Source organism: Pimephales promelas, chromosome 6, assembly GCF_988280905.1.
Source record: "Pimephales promelas chromosome 6, fPimPro1.hap1.1, whole genome shotgun sequence".
NCBI lineage: Eukaryota > Metazoa > Chordata > Actinopteri > Cypriniformes > Leuciscidae > Pimephales > Pimephales promelas.
Window position 1 is genome coordinate 30711973 of NC_142774.1, and position 15755 is coordinate 30727727.

Sequence of the window (15755 nt, forward strand, 5' to 3'; positions counted from 1 at the left end):
TATGGACTCTATTGTGTGGCAGATGGACTCCTTTTGCATCCTTGTCTGTTAAAGTGAAATTCTACAAACATCTATTGACTTGTTAAAACTCTTTCACACTTCATAGCTCAGTTTCTCTTGTTCACAATATTTCTCTCACATTTTCCTGCCATTAATTTCTCTCATCATCCTTTTGCATGTCCATTGTATTTGCATTATGTAAGCGGTATTGGACTTAATGAGTGGTATTGATTGTGTAGAGTGGTTGTCTTGTATTTCCATTGACTGAGTGAGGTCAAGGAATCAACAGGCGTATAACATTTGAGAGGGATGCGTGTGCTAAAAACAGCAATGTGGTGTATTTTGTCAAGGTACAAATTTTTAAAGTGTGGTGAAAATAAAGGTTACCTTGAGACTCTGGGGGTGATGCTGGTGGAACAGTTTTAGTGGAATCTTTGCTGATGTGCAAAGTTGTTTTTAGGCTTACCTTAAAAAAGATTGTGTGGGTGTCAGGGGGCGCAACTACCCAGTGTCAGAGGGGTATGCAGGAACAATTTTTGCGCCCACCAAATATGCATAAAAAAATGTCAATGTTGAATGTGTCCAAATTACATTTACACTACACACATGAAGAACCCAACAGTCATGACTTGACTCACACCGCAGGAATCTTGTTAAAAGTACCTATTAAAATGGACAAGTGAGTATGCGATTCCGAACAAAATGTGCGTTACGAGATTCCAACTTGTAAAAAGTGCCCACGTCCTCTCATATATACAACTGGTAAACTGGGAATTTTCTGAAAGCTCCTTCTTTTACCACATGACAACTGTACAACCTGATCGCTGCAGATTCACCAAGCGCGTAAATCCCAGTTCGAGGACAATGGCTCCCCTTCTCTTGATTTAATGGGTGGAGCTTGACCTAGTCCAGATCCACCTCTGTGGACTTAAAAGGATGAGGGTGTCGTTGGACCATCTAGTTCCACCCATTACATACAGTGAGGTGGAGCTGGACGTCAAGCTCCTCCCACTGGCCCTGCAGTGCACAGCCTCTCCAGTAAATGCCCATGGCTCCGCCCATGAGGTGACCACTCCAATTAATATTGCATTTTTGTAGAATAGGGTTTCCCAAATTGTGGTTTTGATGAAAAGCTAAAAATGAAATGGTGAAATTAAATTATATCAAGGCAAGTCAAGTCATGTCAAGTCAAATTTTATTTCTAGTGCACATTTAAAAGCCACAAAGTTGTGCCGTACAATGTGAAAATAAAAAAGCATAAAAACAAACAAGGCAGGTACAGATAAAAACACATTACACTCAATACAATCCAAATAGTAAATGTATAAAATCGATCAATAGTGATCAAATCAAAAGCCAGAGAGAATAGATACGTTTTAAGAGACTATTTAAAACTAGCTAATGAAGGAGCAGACCTCACAGCAAAGGTTTAGGTGTTACAGCAGAGAAGGCCCGACCACCCTTAGTGGTACAATGAAAACGTGGGACAGTTAAAAGCAACTGATTACAAGACCTATGAGTTCTTTGGGCAGTGTACGGACTCAGAATGTCACGTTTGTATTTTGGTGCAACACCAGATAGAGTCTTATACACAAAACAGCAATTTTAAAAACGATTTTGAACTTATCAGGAAGTCCATGTAAAATCGCTAAAATAGGAGAAATGTGATCTTTCATTTTTGTACCGGTAAGAAGTCTCGCTACTGCATTTTGGATAATTTGCAGGCGAGAAATTGTAGTTTGAGGCAGACCACAGTACAGGGAATTACAGTAGTCCAGACGTGATGTACCGAAGGTGTGGATTACACTCTTTAAATCTTTTGGAGCCAAAAAATCTTTTGTTTTATTTTCGCAATCGATCTCAAATGAAAGAAACTGCACTTTACCAGCTGATTTGTTTTTCAAAATTTTGTGTCAAATCCAATGTAACATCAAGATTCCTTACGTGAGGCTGAACACTGACGGGGATAAAACCTAAAGTAAACGGAGATGAAGACACAGATGGGTCTAAAATCCAAATTTCACACTTGTTTTCATTTAATTGTAGAAAATTATTTTCCATCCAACATATCCTATGTTTCTCAAAAATGACACCCAATGGCAGCATATAAAGTGAAAAGAAAAGCAGGCCTAAAATGGACCCTTGGGGCACACCACAAAATAGGGGAACCGATGACAAAGAAGACTTCCCTGTGTCTACTGGAAAGGTTCTATCTTTAAGATAAGAGGCCAACCACTGCAAGGCGACACGCCTACCCACTTTTTCCAACCAGCCAACCAACCGATGCAACAAAAATACTATGGTCAATTGTATCAAAAAAAGCAGCACTTAAATCCAACAAGACAAGCACTGCGTGCAAACTGGTATCGAGGATGAAAATAAAATTATATATTTGAAATATTTTATTTGTTTACCTGCATGTAATTTTGAATTTGACCATGAACCGACATTAGAATCATTTACCATTTACCACAATAGTTTGTGAATTCATCTCCAAAAAGAATAATTTTAGTTAGTTTTAATTTAATTTTAATTTATTTATTTGCAAAACTTTTTAATTAGAAAAATAATATAAAGTGCACCTTTAAGTCATTGATTCTCCATTACATCTTTAATATAGACTCCAAAAATGTCATTATCATACCATGAATAGTCATGCCAAAAAGGTTCATTGAATTGACATTTGGCTGACAGATGTTACCTTATATTTTTTTCTTTCTATTGATGGAGCCTACGTAGAGGTTTTACCGCACAAATTACGTGTTTGACTCTTCCAACACAGTGAGAGAGCGCGCGCACGAGAGAGAGAGGTGTGTATTTTCCTTTCCCCTCCGTACTCGGTCTCAGTCTCACTCACTACTCGTCGCCTCCGTGATCTTCGCCAGCAGCGCTCGCGTGCTCCGTTACCAAGACAATCACGGATCACGAGGCTCGTTGTTCCTTCCCCGCGTCTCCCGTTACCGGAGTCTCGGGCATGTCGAATCCCAGGAAAGACTTTGACGTGAAACAGATCTTGCGCATCCGCTGGCGATGGTTCGGCCACCCTGTATCTCCTCCTTCTCCCGGTAACCAACCTTCGGGAGATCTCTTCAGCAGCAGCAGCAGCAGTGGTAGCAACCGGGGGACCTCATCCGGCGGTGATCAGCCCTCCCTCGGTGGCTGCAATAGCCCCAGCGGCGCTGCCGGTGCCAGTTCGAGTAACGGCAACTCTTCCTCCAACATTAACAACAATCGAAAGTTTGCGGATTCGGGTCCAAACAGTGGGCTCTCAGCGGCGGCAGTGGTGGTTAATGCATCTGCGTGTCCTCGGTCCATGAGCCAGCAGGAGTGCCGGAGCACCCCGTCGGCGCCTTGGGTCTTCCCGGCTCACTCGCGCTCCAGCGAGAGCCTGGAGCCGCTCCAGCAACAGCAAAAGCAGCAGCAGCAGAAGCCGCAGAAGCAGCAGCCCACGCGTGTATCAGACGTCCCTGGCCCTGGAGACGAGGAGAACAATAATAACGTGGAGTCTGACTCCAGCTCGTGCAGGTATGGCAAGTATTACTGGTGTGGTTCCAGTCGAACACAGCAGGGCGCTTGTACCGAACTGGTACCACTTCACAACAGATGCATCGCCAGCTGTTCTCTATTAAGATTAAACTGTTACCACGAGCCCTCCTTTTTGTTTCCTCACACTTTCTCTGTATGATAAATAGTGCATATGGCATATTCAAATAATTAACTGGATGTCAAAAACATTTTACAGACAGTAAAATGTGTTTGCATTTATTTTCCCTTAAATGTGAGATCTTTAGAATTTTCTTAGCGTCTTTTTTGTGTAAAGTGTATTTGTGGAATTTATTAGGCTGTGTCTTGTGTCAATTGTGCTGAACACAGTTGGTGTTGGTGAAAAGAGAATGCATTCACACCTTAATGTCATGATGATGTTGAGTATTTAATGCATTTAACTGGGCAGTTGATATGAAATCTAGTAAAATCATAATTTAGATATGATTAAGGATGATATGATAACATGATGCTTTCATGACATTTATATTAACTGAGACATTGCATTGAATATTTGTATTTATAAAAATGAATGTTCACACTGCAGGAACATTTAAAAAAGAGATTTTCATTTTCATAATTTTCAACATTTTTATTATTAGAAATGGTGAAAAAAAGTCTTGACCAGTTATAAGAAGAACCGGACCCCACCTCTTGTAGGAGGTTGACTACAACAGCAGGCATGTAATAGATTTTGGCAAATGTCTTATCGAAAGGGGCTGTTTTGTGTTGGGTGTGGTATTACTTCACTTAACAATGCCAATTTTGTCATCATTTACTCACCATTGTGTTGTTCTAAACCTATAAGACTTTGTTTCCTCTGCAGATCAAAAAATATTATTTTTGAAGAATGATGTATCTTTTTCATGCTATATGACAATGAATAAGTGACTGGTGTCAAATCTCAAAAAGGATAATAGTACCATAAAAGCATAACTGTTATGTACTATATTCCAGGCCTTGAGAAGCCATACAGTAATTTTGTGAGTAACGATGATCCACATTTAAGTTGTAATTCAATCGTCTGTCTTGTGAGTTATTAACATCTACGAGCAGATTGAGTCAGTGAGCTAAATTCACTCATTCAGTTTGAAGCATGAATTAATCATTAAGGGCTGTTTCCCAAAAGTATTGTATTCTTAAATCATAGAAATCAATGGCACCAATATGCTTACAGTGCTTTTGGGAAATGCTGCCCTGGGCTGCGATTGGTGGTTCTATGATTGATGGTTCTAGATTGTAGAACCATTGGCACCTATTGTCTCAACTAGTTGTCAGGTCTTTGCAACAAAAGTTGCCCAATGGCCAGTCAAAGTATCCCGAAATATTGCCCAATGCGACTTTCGCCGTCAGGCGGCCAAATTTTCCACTGAATTTGTACGTCTGGGGGATGTTTTGGGGGTGTTGGGGCGCCACAATCATACATACAGGGGTAGAAATCAACCCAGGGGGAAAAAATTAACCCAACCAACAAGCAACAACTTAAAAGTATAGCCCAATTTCGTGGGAAAACTGCAGACTTGGCATCACTGGCCTTTATGATTAACTTAGCTCACAATAATTTAGAAGAATGCAGCCTAGAGCAGTTTTGTGAATTAGATCAACCGATTCACTGAAAATATTAGACTGACACACATCATTTGTTCAATAATGAGACATATCTCTAATGAATGCTTCATACAAGAGTACAGTAGATTCCTACTCAATCACTCAATCACAGTATGGCCTCAGAAGGGTTTCTCAAACTCGGTCCTGGAGGGCCTGATCCTTGACCTTGATTAGCTTGCTTAGGTGTGTTTGATCAGAGTTGGAGCTAAACTCTGCAGGACCGAGTTTGAGAAACCGACTTGTTGGACCACTATGATATTTGATAATGTTTTACATACATTATGAAGCTTGACATCTCAGTCTGTAAGCCTTGGAACAAAATAAGGTAATGACCGAATAATGACTGAATTTTCATTGTTCGGTGAACGATTAATGTGAGAGAAAGATTTCAAATTTATACTCCTATTGTGACATGAAAAGATGTTATCTCACCTTGCATTATGCATTAGCTCACTTGCGTGTAGTAGAGTGAATATGATGTAATGCCCACTAAACACTTTTGTTTCAGTAAGGAAGTGATGTGTACATAAATTGTGCCTAATGTTCCCTCACAGATCCTTAGTGTGATGAAAAGCTGTGAATCTTTTTTTGCGAGAGTTCAAAAGATGCAAACAAACAGACTTCAGCTCTACAGTATGTTAGGCGTTCAATGCTTTATGGGATTGCAGAATGTTATTGTACATACTTTACAAGGGTGTCTGTCTTCTTGATCTGATACCCATTCTTGGGTTTGACGATTCATTCTGTGGTGGTCTCTTATTAATGACCTCCATCATTTGATTGTGGACTTCATACTCTGGTACTAGCCTGTGTGAGTGGATGTTTACTAGAGTTTTTTATTTGAGAGAGCAAAGGATGTGGGTCTGTCAGTGTGGTATAGCTCTGAAAGGCACTTAGTCACTCATCACCTTGGAGACGGTAGATTGAACCTATTGCTGCTGCTCCTTACAGTTCATAGCAGGAAGCGATAACCACACAAACACACATCGAATCTGAAAACTGTGTGAACTGTCTCTTACTACCTTGCTATTTACCTCTAATGACAGATGGATACAGATGTACACAATTACATGCACCATCATTATGCAATGATAATAAGATTTAGGCAATATTGGGATTGAACTTACCATGTAAAAACAATTATCAATTGAAAAATCTAGCCAAATATAAACCAATATGAATTCTCCATTGCTCCAGGTTGGTTTATGCTGGTTAGAGTTGGCACTGGTCTAGTTGGTGGACCAGTCATGCTGTTCTAAAGCAAAATTGAAATGGTAGCCGGTCCACCACTCCTGTTTCCTATGCTGGTGACCAGCAAACCACCAATCAGCATCACATGCTAGTTCCAACATATAAAAGAAAAAAAAGTCTTATTCTAGTGACCAGTAGTGTTGTATTTTTCAGTAAGGCAAACATTAATCTGTGTTGAATATGTGGCGTATGCCAAATTTAATGACAAAAAACAGGTAAACACTTAAATTGCATTTGTTCCACTCTGATCAAAGCGTGCATACTTCTGACGTTATAATGCGCAGATTCATAAACATGGAGGTAAATAATGCATCACATTTTTGGGTTGCTAAAGAAAGTAAGCTTATGTTGACAATGTTGTGTGACATGAACATAATGCAACGTTGGTCAAAAACATTATATTAAGACATGTAGGCGTGTCACCAAAAAAGGCAAAAAAAAAAAAGTGAAATGCGTTTTGAATTTGATGTTAATAGACTATAACAATGGCTAGTACCACACCTACTGTATTTGAGTTCATCACTTGTGCAGTGGGCTATGTGAATAATGGCAGTAAAAATAACCATAATTCTTAGCGAATAATCAGAATAATGAAAATGTCATGTGTCATGTTAACATCTTGAGTCAGAAATAATCACATTATTGGTGCACATGTAAACGTAGTGTGTGATTTTTATTTTTCGTCTTTTTTCCCCCATCCTCCAAATTTACTTTAGTGATATGGCCCTCATAGTATTCACAAACCACATATGTATGCACATATACATGCACTTTGACTGCACATCTTTGTTCTTTCAAACACAAGGTGTGTTATTGTAGAAGCACAAATAAGTAGTGACTATTTGGGGAATTCAAGTATGACTCCAAGCCCTCGGGCTGTTTATGACTTACAGGAAAGTGAGAGAGGGATAGAGAGACAGATGAAGATGAAGAAAACCGTCTAGCCGCCTGAAAACTGCAATTACGATCTTGAGATAGTGGGGCAAAGCATCTGATATACGTTGAGCATTCAAACCAGGGCTCTCCCTTTCTCTTTGCCTCCGGCTCACACTTCCATTTATCTGGACATGCGTAGATTTTACTCTCAGTCAATTATAGAGCAATGGAGAGTGTGGGAGGAATCCTTTCATTTTTGGTTGAATATTGCCACAAATATTGTGGTTTTATTTTGATCTTCATTGGCTACATTTTTTATGTCTAGAGGGATGAGTAAAGCCTGGGAGAAAACTTTATTTAAGTAAACAGTTATTAGGCCTACCTAATAAATTAGGCCTTTCTGTCATCATTTACTCAGCCTCGTGTCGTTCCTAAGCCTTTAAGACTTTCAGTCGTCTTCGGAACACAAAATGCTTCACACTTGGGCATGTCTAGAACTTGCATTTCTCTGATGAAAAATCGTTTAAAAGATTCCTTTAACTCAAATGGGTAGTTCTGGACTCATTATTCCTCCAGGGATTTCTTTAAAAAGTTTCTTTTGAGAGATAGGAAAGAGCTTCTAGGTTTATGGATAAAGTCAAATGAACAAGAGCAGAATGTCCCCAGAAGGATTTATAAATATTATTTTTATATTCTGCTCTATCGAGCAGGTTAAAACTTGCTTCTTGCTTGCTGGTTTGGAAGTGTGAATTGATATTTTTGACTGCTTGTCTTTAATTTCCCACATGACACCATTTTCTCCTTTCAGTTCCATTTCCTCCTCCTCTTTCCTGTTCCTATTTTTTCACCCTTTTCCTTCTCCTTTTTTTATTGCTTTCTATGTGCATAACTCCTCAACTGCACAAGTCGTCAATATACGAATGTGTGGTTATGTGTATCCATTTGTAGAATAAGACTTAGAGTCTTGTAAGATGCTGTTTGATATGCTATATAATTGATATTTACCAGAATTTTCTAAAATGTAAAATCTCTCTCTATCTGATATATATTACCTCACTCCCTTCTGAATTGGCCTACCGAGGCTTACATCTGATCCAGATCTCCAAATGGTGTCGTAATCCCAGCTCAAATCCATTCTGAAATGACAGCAGATATGGAGCTCATTATAGCCTGGAAACCACCTCACTTCTCTTTACCCTCAACTGAAGTGATCATGAATATGCATATTTTAACTTTTCATTTTGAAGGACTGAATGTCAGATCTTTTGACAGCATGAGGTTTAAAAAATAGAGCAGAATACTCATAAAATGAGAAGATGGAGTTAGAGAGAGAGAGGCTTATGCTTGTAGTCGAATGGAAACTAACAATAGCATAGACTGAAAAAATGTAGTGATTAGAGAAAAGAACCAAAGGGGCGAGAAAGGGACTTCTGAAAGTTAGAAAATGAAGTTCACAGTAAAGATCGAAAGCAGTGTCAGCAGTGTCTCCAACCAATGCATTCTCATCCCAAAGCGTCATATACGACACTTTTGCTAAAGCGTAGACATCCAACGCACATGGCACACTTTAGCGTCAAATGAGACTCTTCGGCTATGGTAGGTTTAGGTATGGGGTAGGGATAGGGATAGACCACTAGGTGGCACCTTCTGCCCCATATGCCATGTGCGTTGGATGTCTACGCTTTGGCAAAAGCGTCGTATATGACACCTTGGGATGAGAACGGGCTCCTCCAACAGTGTTGGCTGCTTTGAAATTGTACATTTAAGCTAAATGCTACTCATAACAACGTAAATCCCAAAAAAAATCCCGTCACTGTAACCTTAATCAATGAAAATTGGCTTCAAGGCGTAATTTCCTCTGAACTGTTTTGGAGGGGAAAAAAATCACGCCGTCAAATAAGAGAGAAAAATTTAGAAATTAAACAATGTGACATCAAAATAGCAGTGTAGCGTTTTCACATTTTATTTGTTAGAAAAAGAAGCTTATTACTGAAAAAATCAGTATTGTGCGTACTGTCATGCTCTAGAATGTAGCTATACTATGTTAGTTGTAACCCAATCTTTGACAGAAGAACAGAGGAGAAAGACAGGAAATAAGGAGAATGTTCTGTGAAAAGGGAGTAAGAAAAAGAGTACAAATATGAATGGACGAGTGTCCACTGGGGATTTTCAGGAACCGGCTGGTGTTTATCTGGCTTTTTGAGATAACTTGCTGCCTCTCTCCTGTGTGTTTGTGCTCATGCGGGGTGTGTGTGATGTTTACTTAGGTAGGTCGTGTTTGGAGGATTGTTAGTTTGCCTGTGTGTTTGCTGTTAGTGTACTTGTGTATATTTAATGTTGCCTCTAGTCTCTGTATTCATTTGAGACTAAATAATTTTGGCATTGAGAAAAAGCCAGAGGGTGAAAACCTGCTACTCATAACTTACAGTTATAAAGCACTTAAGAGAGAGAATCTCTGCAGTTCGTCCTGGCATCTGCACTTTTCTTGTCTGCTTGTCTTACTTTCTTAATCCCTGTCTTAAAGGAACAGTTAACCCAAACATAAAAAATCAAACCCACATGGCTTATAGAATTATAAAGAATACTCTTACTGCTCTTGACCAGTGTTGTAGTACTTGAGACCGGTCTTGAAAATGAGTCTAAATGATCCTATTTACATTGTTTTCGTTAGGGATGCACAAATGACCCTTCACATGGAGTTTGATTGACAGGCGATCTGACCAATTATAATCAGCCACATTAAAAATGAACATATATCGGCCGATATATTGTGGATCCTTAGTTTTCGAGTTTATGTTTTCCTCTCCAAATGAACTGATTAACTAAAACGAAATGTTATTTCATGCTCAAGTCGTCATATGGTTCATTTAAATCAGTGGATTGGACTTTTTTTTTTCGAACTGCTTGATTAACATGAATCATCCGCTCTAATTCTCGAGAACTTCAACACTGCTGAACTTATTTGTGGTTTGTGGCCGCCATCTTGACTTGCACACATAAATCTGTTCTGTACTATTATCTCTCTGGACCAGAGCGTGACCCTGACCCGAAACCTGGCTTCATCAGCTGCAAAGGAAAACATATTTACACTGTCTGAATTGACTTGCGAAATACAACGAAACAAAAAGCACCATAAAATTAGTTCATACAACTTGATCACTATGTTCCAGATTTTCTGAAACGATACACTACTTTTAAGAGACAAATTTGAAGAATTATGTAAATATCTGGCCCTCTGCCATATAGAAAATCTCAAATCTCAATGAAGACTCTTCTTCTCTATGAATCTTTCTTCCTCATCTCTTTCAATCTTTCCCTAAGGTACTTGATAGACTAGGTTTTGACTCTCGTCTGACTGCAAGACTTTAATTGCGTTTAGAGATTTGGATATAATATGCTCACACTCTCTCTCATCATTTCCCCATCTGTCTTCTTTCCAAATGGCGTGATTGAAAGCTGTGTGTGTGATTGAGCACTGTTCTGAACTTTCTGCTTGAATGAAATAGATTTTCCATTTGATCATGATCCGTGAGGCTGAGAGGTCTTGGCTTATAAAAGGTTGTAGTCTGGATTCTGTTATCTTCTGCTGCTGGGAAAATTGAAACCCCAGAGATCATCACTGTGACACGCTGCTCTTCCCTGGACCGATATTTGCCAATGATCAAGACTCTAGAAATAGTTTAAACTTGTGTCATTATACCAATGCGTTTCATATATAATCACCATGTCAATCACCATCTTAAACAAACGAAAAGTTGAATTATGGTTCTAACATGTCACTTCCAAACTGATAAATTCTACAATGAACAAATGGGCCTGTTTTATTCTAAGTATGTAATACTATTTTCTGTAGTGTATATATTTTATTACAACAACAAAGATCTATTTTGGATCTGTATCCAGAACTTAATTTCTCCTGTAATATGAGCACACATCTGGTCTCACAAACGAATATGACTGAAAACGACTTGCATTTCAGTGCTTGAACGTGTTAGCCTGTTAACTTGTGATTCATTGAAAAGAACGAGCAGTTAGAGTTCACTATCGTCTTCTCCTCAGGCTCACTTGCTGGCTATTGTGATTAATTACAGCAGGAACTATTCATTATCAAGGATCCTGGATGAGTCAGAAGCTCAGCGGCCATAAATGTGGACAGAATTTTTACTATAGAGATGGAACATTAGGAGAGAAAATAAGTGTGAACATGGGAAATGGGAATTGCAAGGCAATCTGCAGAGATGGAGGGAGACGAGAATGACAGGAAGCGAGTGATAAACGGAGAGAGCGAGAGGCAGTAGAGACGACAGCCGTTTGGGAACCGGCTAAATTGCTTTGTGTATTTCATGGCAGCTTCATCATCAAAGCTAATTACTAACAGCTCTCTAAAGCCCTCTATATTTATCCATCCATTGATCGTGTGCATGAGTGTGTAATTTTTAACGTGTGTAGTACTAATTTTGCAAGAAAAGCTTATGCCTCCATTTAAAATGATTTAGATTTTTAAATGTATTTTTTTTTTTGTTTGTTATTTTGTTGACCAGTTGTTTAATTGCGTAAGTTAGAATTGAAGTAGGACTTGGCAAGGAGCCTGGTACTTTGTGGTACACTTGGGGGTCCTCAAATATTTTTGTAAAGGTTCTCAAACTTTTACTCAAAGGCTCCCTATTGTCAAACAATATTTAAAATTATTATAATGTTAGATATTTCTGGGATTTCTGCTGTAAAGTTATTATATTATAAAATATTATACAAAATATTATAAAATAATTACAAAAATGACCAATGAATATTTTAGATTTCCAGTTTAAATATTGATTTTAATATTTTTTCATAAATTTATTATATTTATTATTTACTTCTTATGGATATTTTGAATTAGCTTTTATTTTGTTATGTGCTTTTGTAATTCTTTTGCCATTTTATATATAATTATTTTAAGTTTTTGTTTGTTTTAGTTTTCATTTAATTTTAGTCGTTTAACTTAAAATTATTTCAGTTAGTTGCAAAGGCAACGTTTCTTATTTTGATTGATATTAATATTATATTTTATTTCAGCTTTATTTCAATTAACAGGTTTTAATAGTTGGGTTTTATTTAACGATAATAATAACCCTGTTTAAAATTTGAATATTTGAGAATTTGACTGTCAAAATTACGCATTCATTTTGTGATAATTTTTTTTTCCAGTTTAATGCATTAAATACATTTAACGCAGTTAACGTAGAATCTTTTTTTTCTGTCATCCTTGCTACTGTATATGATCACACTATCATTCCTTCAAGTACTATTAAACCACTCAAGCACCATAAGATGCAAAAAAAAAAAAATTGTATTGGTGTGCTGTGACATTTAATTTTTATTATATGAATAAGTTATTATTTTATATACTTTTATTTTTATGCTTTAATCAGTCATCAGCGAGATTGGTGTTTTCCAATTTGGAATTTGAATTTTGGTGTTTTCAAATTTGAATTTGGATAATTCCTTGTTTACAATATGAAACATTTTATTAATAATACTTAATAAAACGATTGTGATCAAATACTATAATGAACACATACTCATCGTTTCATCATTTCGTTTGATTCTGATTGACTCAGATTTTCGATGTGAATTTTCTAACACAGTGCATATGTGTTTTCAGGACATCTAACAGCAGTGCGACTTTGTCCTCATGTGCGTCAATGGAGCCGTGTGTGTCAGAGGAACATTTCCAGGCACACAGTCATGCTGAACACACCTTCAGACGCATGGAGGCCTACCTGAGGACCAGGAAACTCTGTGATGTCGTCCTCCTCGCTGGAGACCGCAGAATACCGGCTCACAGGTAACAAAAAAAAAACAAAAAACTGTACACATAATTCAAATATTCATACAACCAAACCAAATGTTGAACCAAATGTCCTTAAACCGAACTGCCGAACTTTAGTCCAATGACAAGATTTTCTCCAGTGTTGGGCCTCTTACATAAGATCTGAGTGGATCTAGTTCATGCTGCTGAATCACAAATGCCCTGGAGATGCTGGAGATGAGTGATGGTAGTTACATTTTTCTGCTGAATGTAGCAGATAGCACATTTCATTGTCAGCATGTATTGCAGTTTCTAAATTTGACAAAAAAACTTTGAACTTTCAAAACTCTGATGGTATTTTTTTTGGAGTATGGCTTTTGATAATGTGGAGTGTCTGTTATAGAGATTAATTTATGCCCAATTAAAATGACCTATTTAAATTGAAAACCAAAAAATAAAATAATCAACATTTTCAAAACTCAAAAGATTTAGATTTTGACAGTTTTACTGGCAGTTGAAAAGTTAAGTAGATGTGTGTCTTTTCTGTTGTAAACTGCTCTTTGTCTGCTCACTGGATTGTGTTTGCAAATATTACAGTACATGAAAATGAGCATGTAGCCTAAATGTTGGCTGTAATTTGACCAAATCATAAAGGGTCTCTCTTTATGATGTCAGTCAATGTTTCCTGGACCAAAAAAATAATTTAACTTTACATAATATCTTTTTTTTAGATCTTACCACAATTATATCTTAGGTTTAGTTTAATGGTTCTTTTTTTGGGGACTATTTTCAACATTGAGAGGATGTTATGTGGTTGTGTCACATTACAATATTTTGCCTTTTGTTGCACGTGAGAAATTAATATTTTATAACTGTTATTAAAATGAAATAAAATGGACTGATTCAGACACAGTTGTTGTATTCTTCCCCCCCCGCCATTCCACAGATTTCCACTCATGCTGTTTTTGCATTTTTCCAAAATGTTTCTGCAGCTTAGTTTCTTAGGGTCTAAATCCAGCTTAGAGAGTTTGTCATTTTTTTAAGTATGTCATTTCAGTGCATCAAGTAGCCTACATCAAAGCTCTGTCCTCCATAGACAAATTATGCTCACCCAAAGATTTTTTATTTCATATGTAATCAAAAACAAAAGCATTTCCATTAAGATAACCATATAAAAAATAATGGAAATGCTTTTGTTTTTAGGTGAAAACGTTGTATTTACAGTACTAACACAACAAGTTAGCTAGCTGTCAGTTAATTCTGAACTGGTAAAAAGGACAATTTTTGTTCCTGCATCAAAGTTATTAAAACTCGCGGGTTTAGATAGATTAGACACCCAATAAACTTAATCTTACACTAAATTACATTATCCAAACTTTCTCTGGTATATTTTCAGATTGGCAGATAATAAAGGCAAAACATCTTAAAGGGCACCTATTATGCCCCTTTTTACAAGATGTAATATTGGTCTCGGGTGTCCCCAGAATGTATTTGTGAAGTTTCAGCTCAAAATACCCCACAGTTAATTTATTATAACCATTTGAAAATGTCATTTTTGGGGCCTGTTTAAAAATGAGCTGTTTTGGTCTATACGACCTTAAATGCAAATGAGCTGCATATCCCTGCCCTGCCTTTGGATGAGGGTGTCACTTGCATGCTTATGGCAGTCGGTAAGCAGAAGGACTGAGAGAGTGAGAGACCCACTGTTTTGAATGTCATTCAGCCGAACATGTTTGAATCGGAATATACGTATATATAAATATATAAATAGTCTCTGATCAGACCCAGATAACGAAGAGACTTCGGAAGAATAAACACAAATGAGAATGGACCAGTACGTTTCGTATGGTTATTTGGCACATTTATGTACTTATAGAGTTGTAATCGCGTCCCCTTTGAAATTATGGATGTGCAAGACACAGACACACAAACACTAACGTTGGCACAATTTTTTGAAAGTACATACACATACTGTGATAAAGTTTGCTGCGTACAAGCGAAATTACATTTATGCGAGGGACCTGTTACGTCATGTTTACATTACTTGTCATTTGGTGCTTCTTTAGCCCTATTCGCACGGGATTAGTATTATCTGGTGACCTGTAATAATTTGTAATAATTGCGGAGATTGTCTGTGATCTTAATCCCGTGCGAATCGGCCATGTCTGTAATTTGTAAAGTAAAAATTCCCCCGCAAATTACCTACTATATTTCGCCAAACACAGAGGTCCTGTGATAATATTAGTCCCATGCGAATCGACATCTCTGTGATTTGGCCGGATCGTATATCATTTTTTTCAAGGTTTTTGTTTCATGTGCTCCTTTTTATCCATCTATCGCGAAGAATAGAGGTTGAATTGGAGTGTTTTGATACTATTTTGTGTGCGGGGTCATATCGCTAGTACAACTATACAATTTGCATAAAGAGAAAGGTACCATCGTAAGAGCAAAATCAAAAAGAACGATTAGATGGATATGAATGACATGTTTAGCAGCATATGGTAAGGACAATACTTCTGTTTATTATATACAGCTAGACATAATAACGACAAGACATTTCAAAGCTATAGCCTAATGACATCATATCCGGGATATAAGTCAGTAAATTCGAGTAAAATCACAGGCTTCACTTATCCCGTGCGAATGCGCCACACGAAATTCAGATGTGGATGGGTTATTTCAAATT

At 37.5% G+C, this 15755-nt stretch overlaps 1 protein-coding gene across 1 annotated transcript in view; it reads left to right on the plus strand.

Moving 5' to 3' along the window:
- The first annotated feature begins 2668 nt into the window (after positions 1-2668).
- klhl5 (kelch-like family member 5) overlaps positions 2669-15755 on the plus strand; it is a 41381-nt gene continuing 28294 nt past the window's right edge. The window contains exons 1-2 of the mRNA XM_039691645.2: positions 2669-3525; positions 12923-13105. Coding sequence (XP_039547579.2) covers positions 2975-3525; positions 12923-13105 — 734 coding nt within the window. The 5' untranslated portion in view covers positions 2669-2974. The remainder of the gene's footprint in view (positions 3526-12922; positions 13106-15755) is intronic.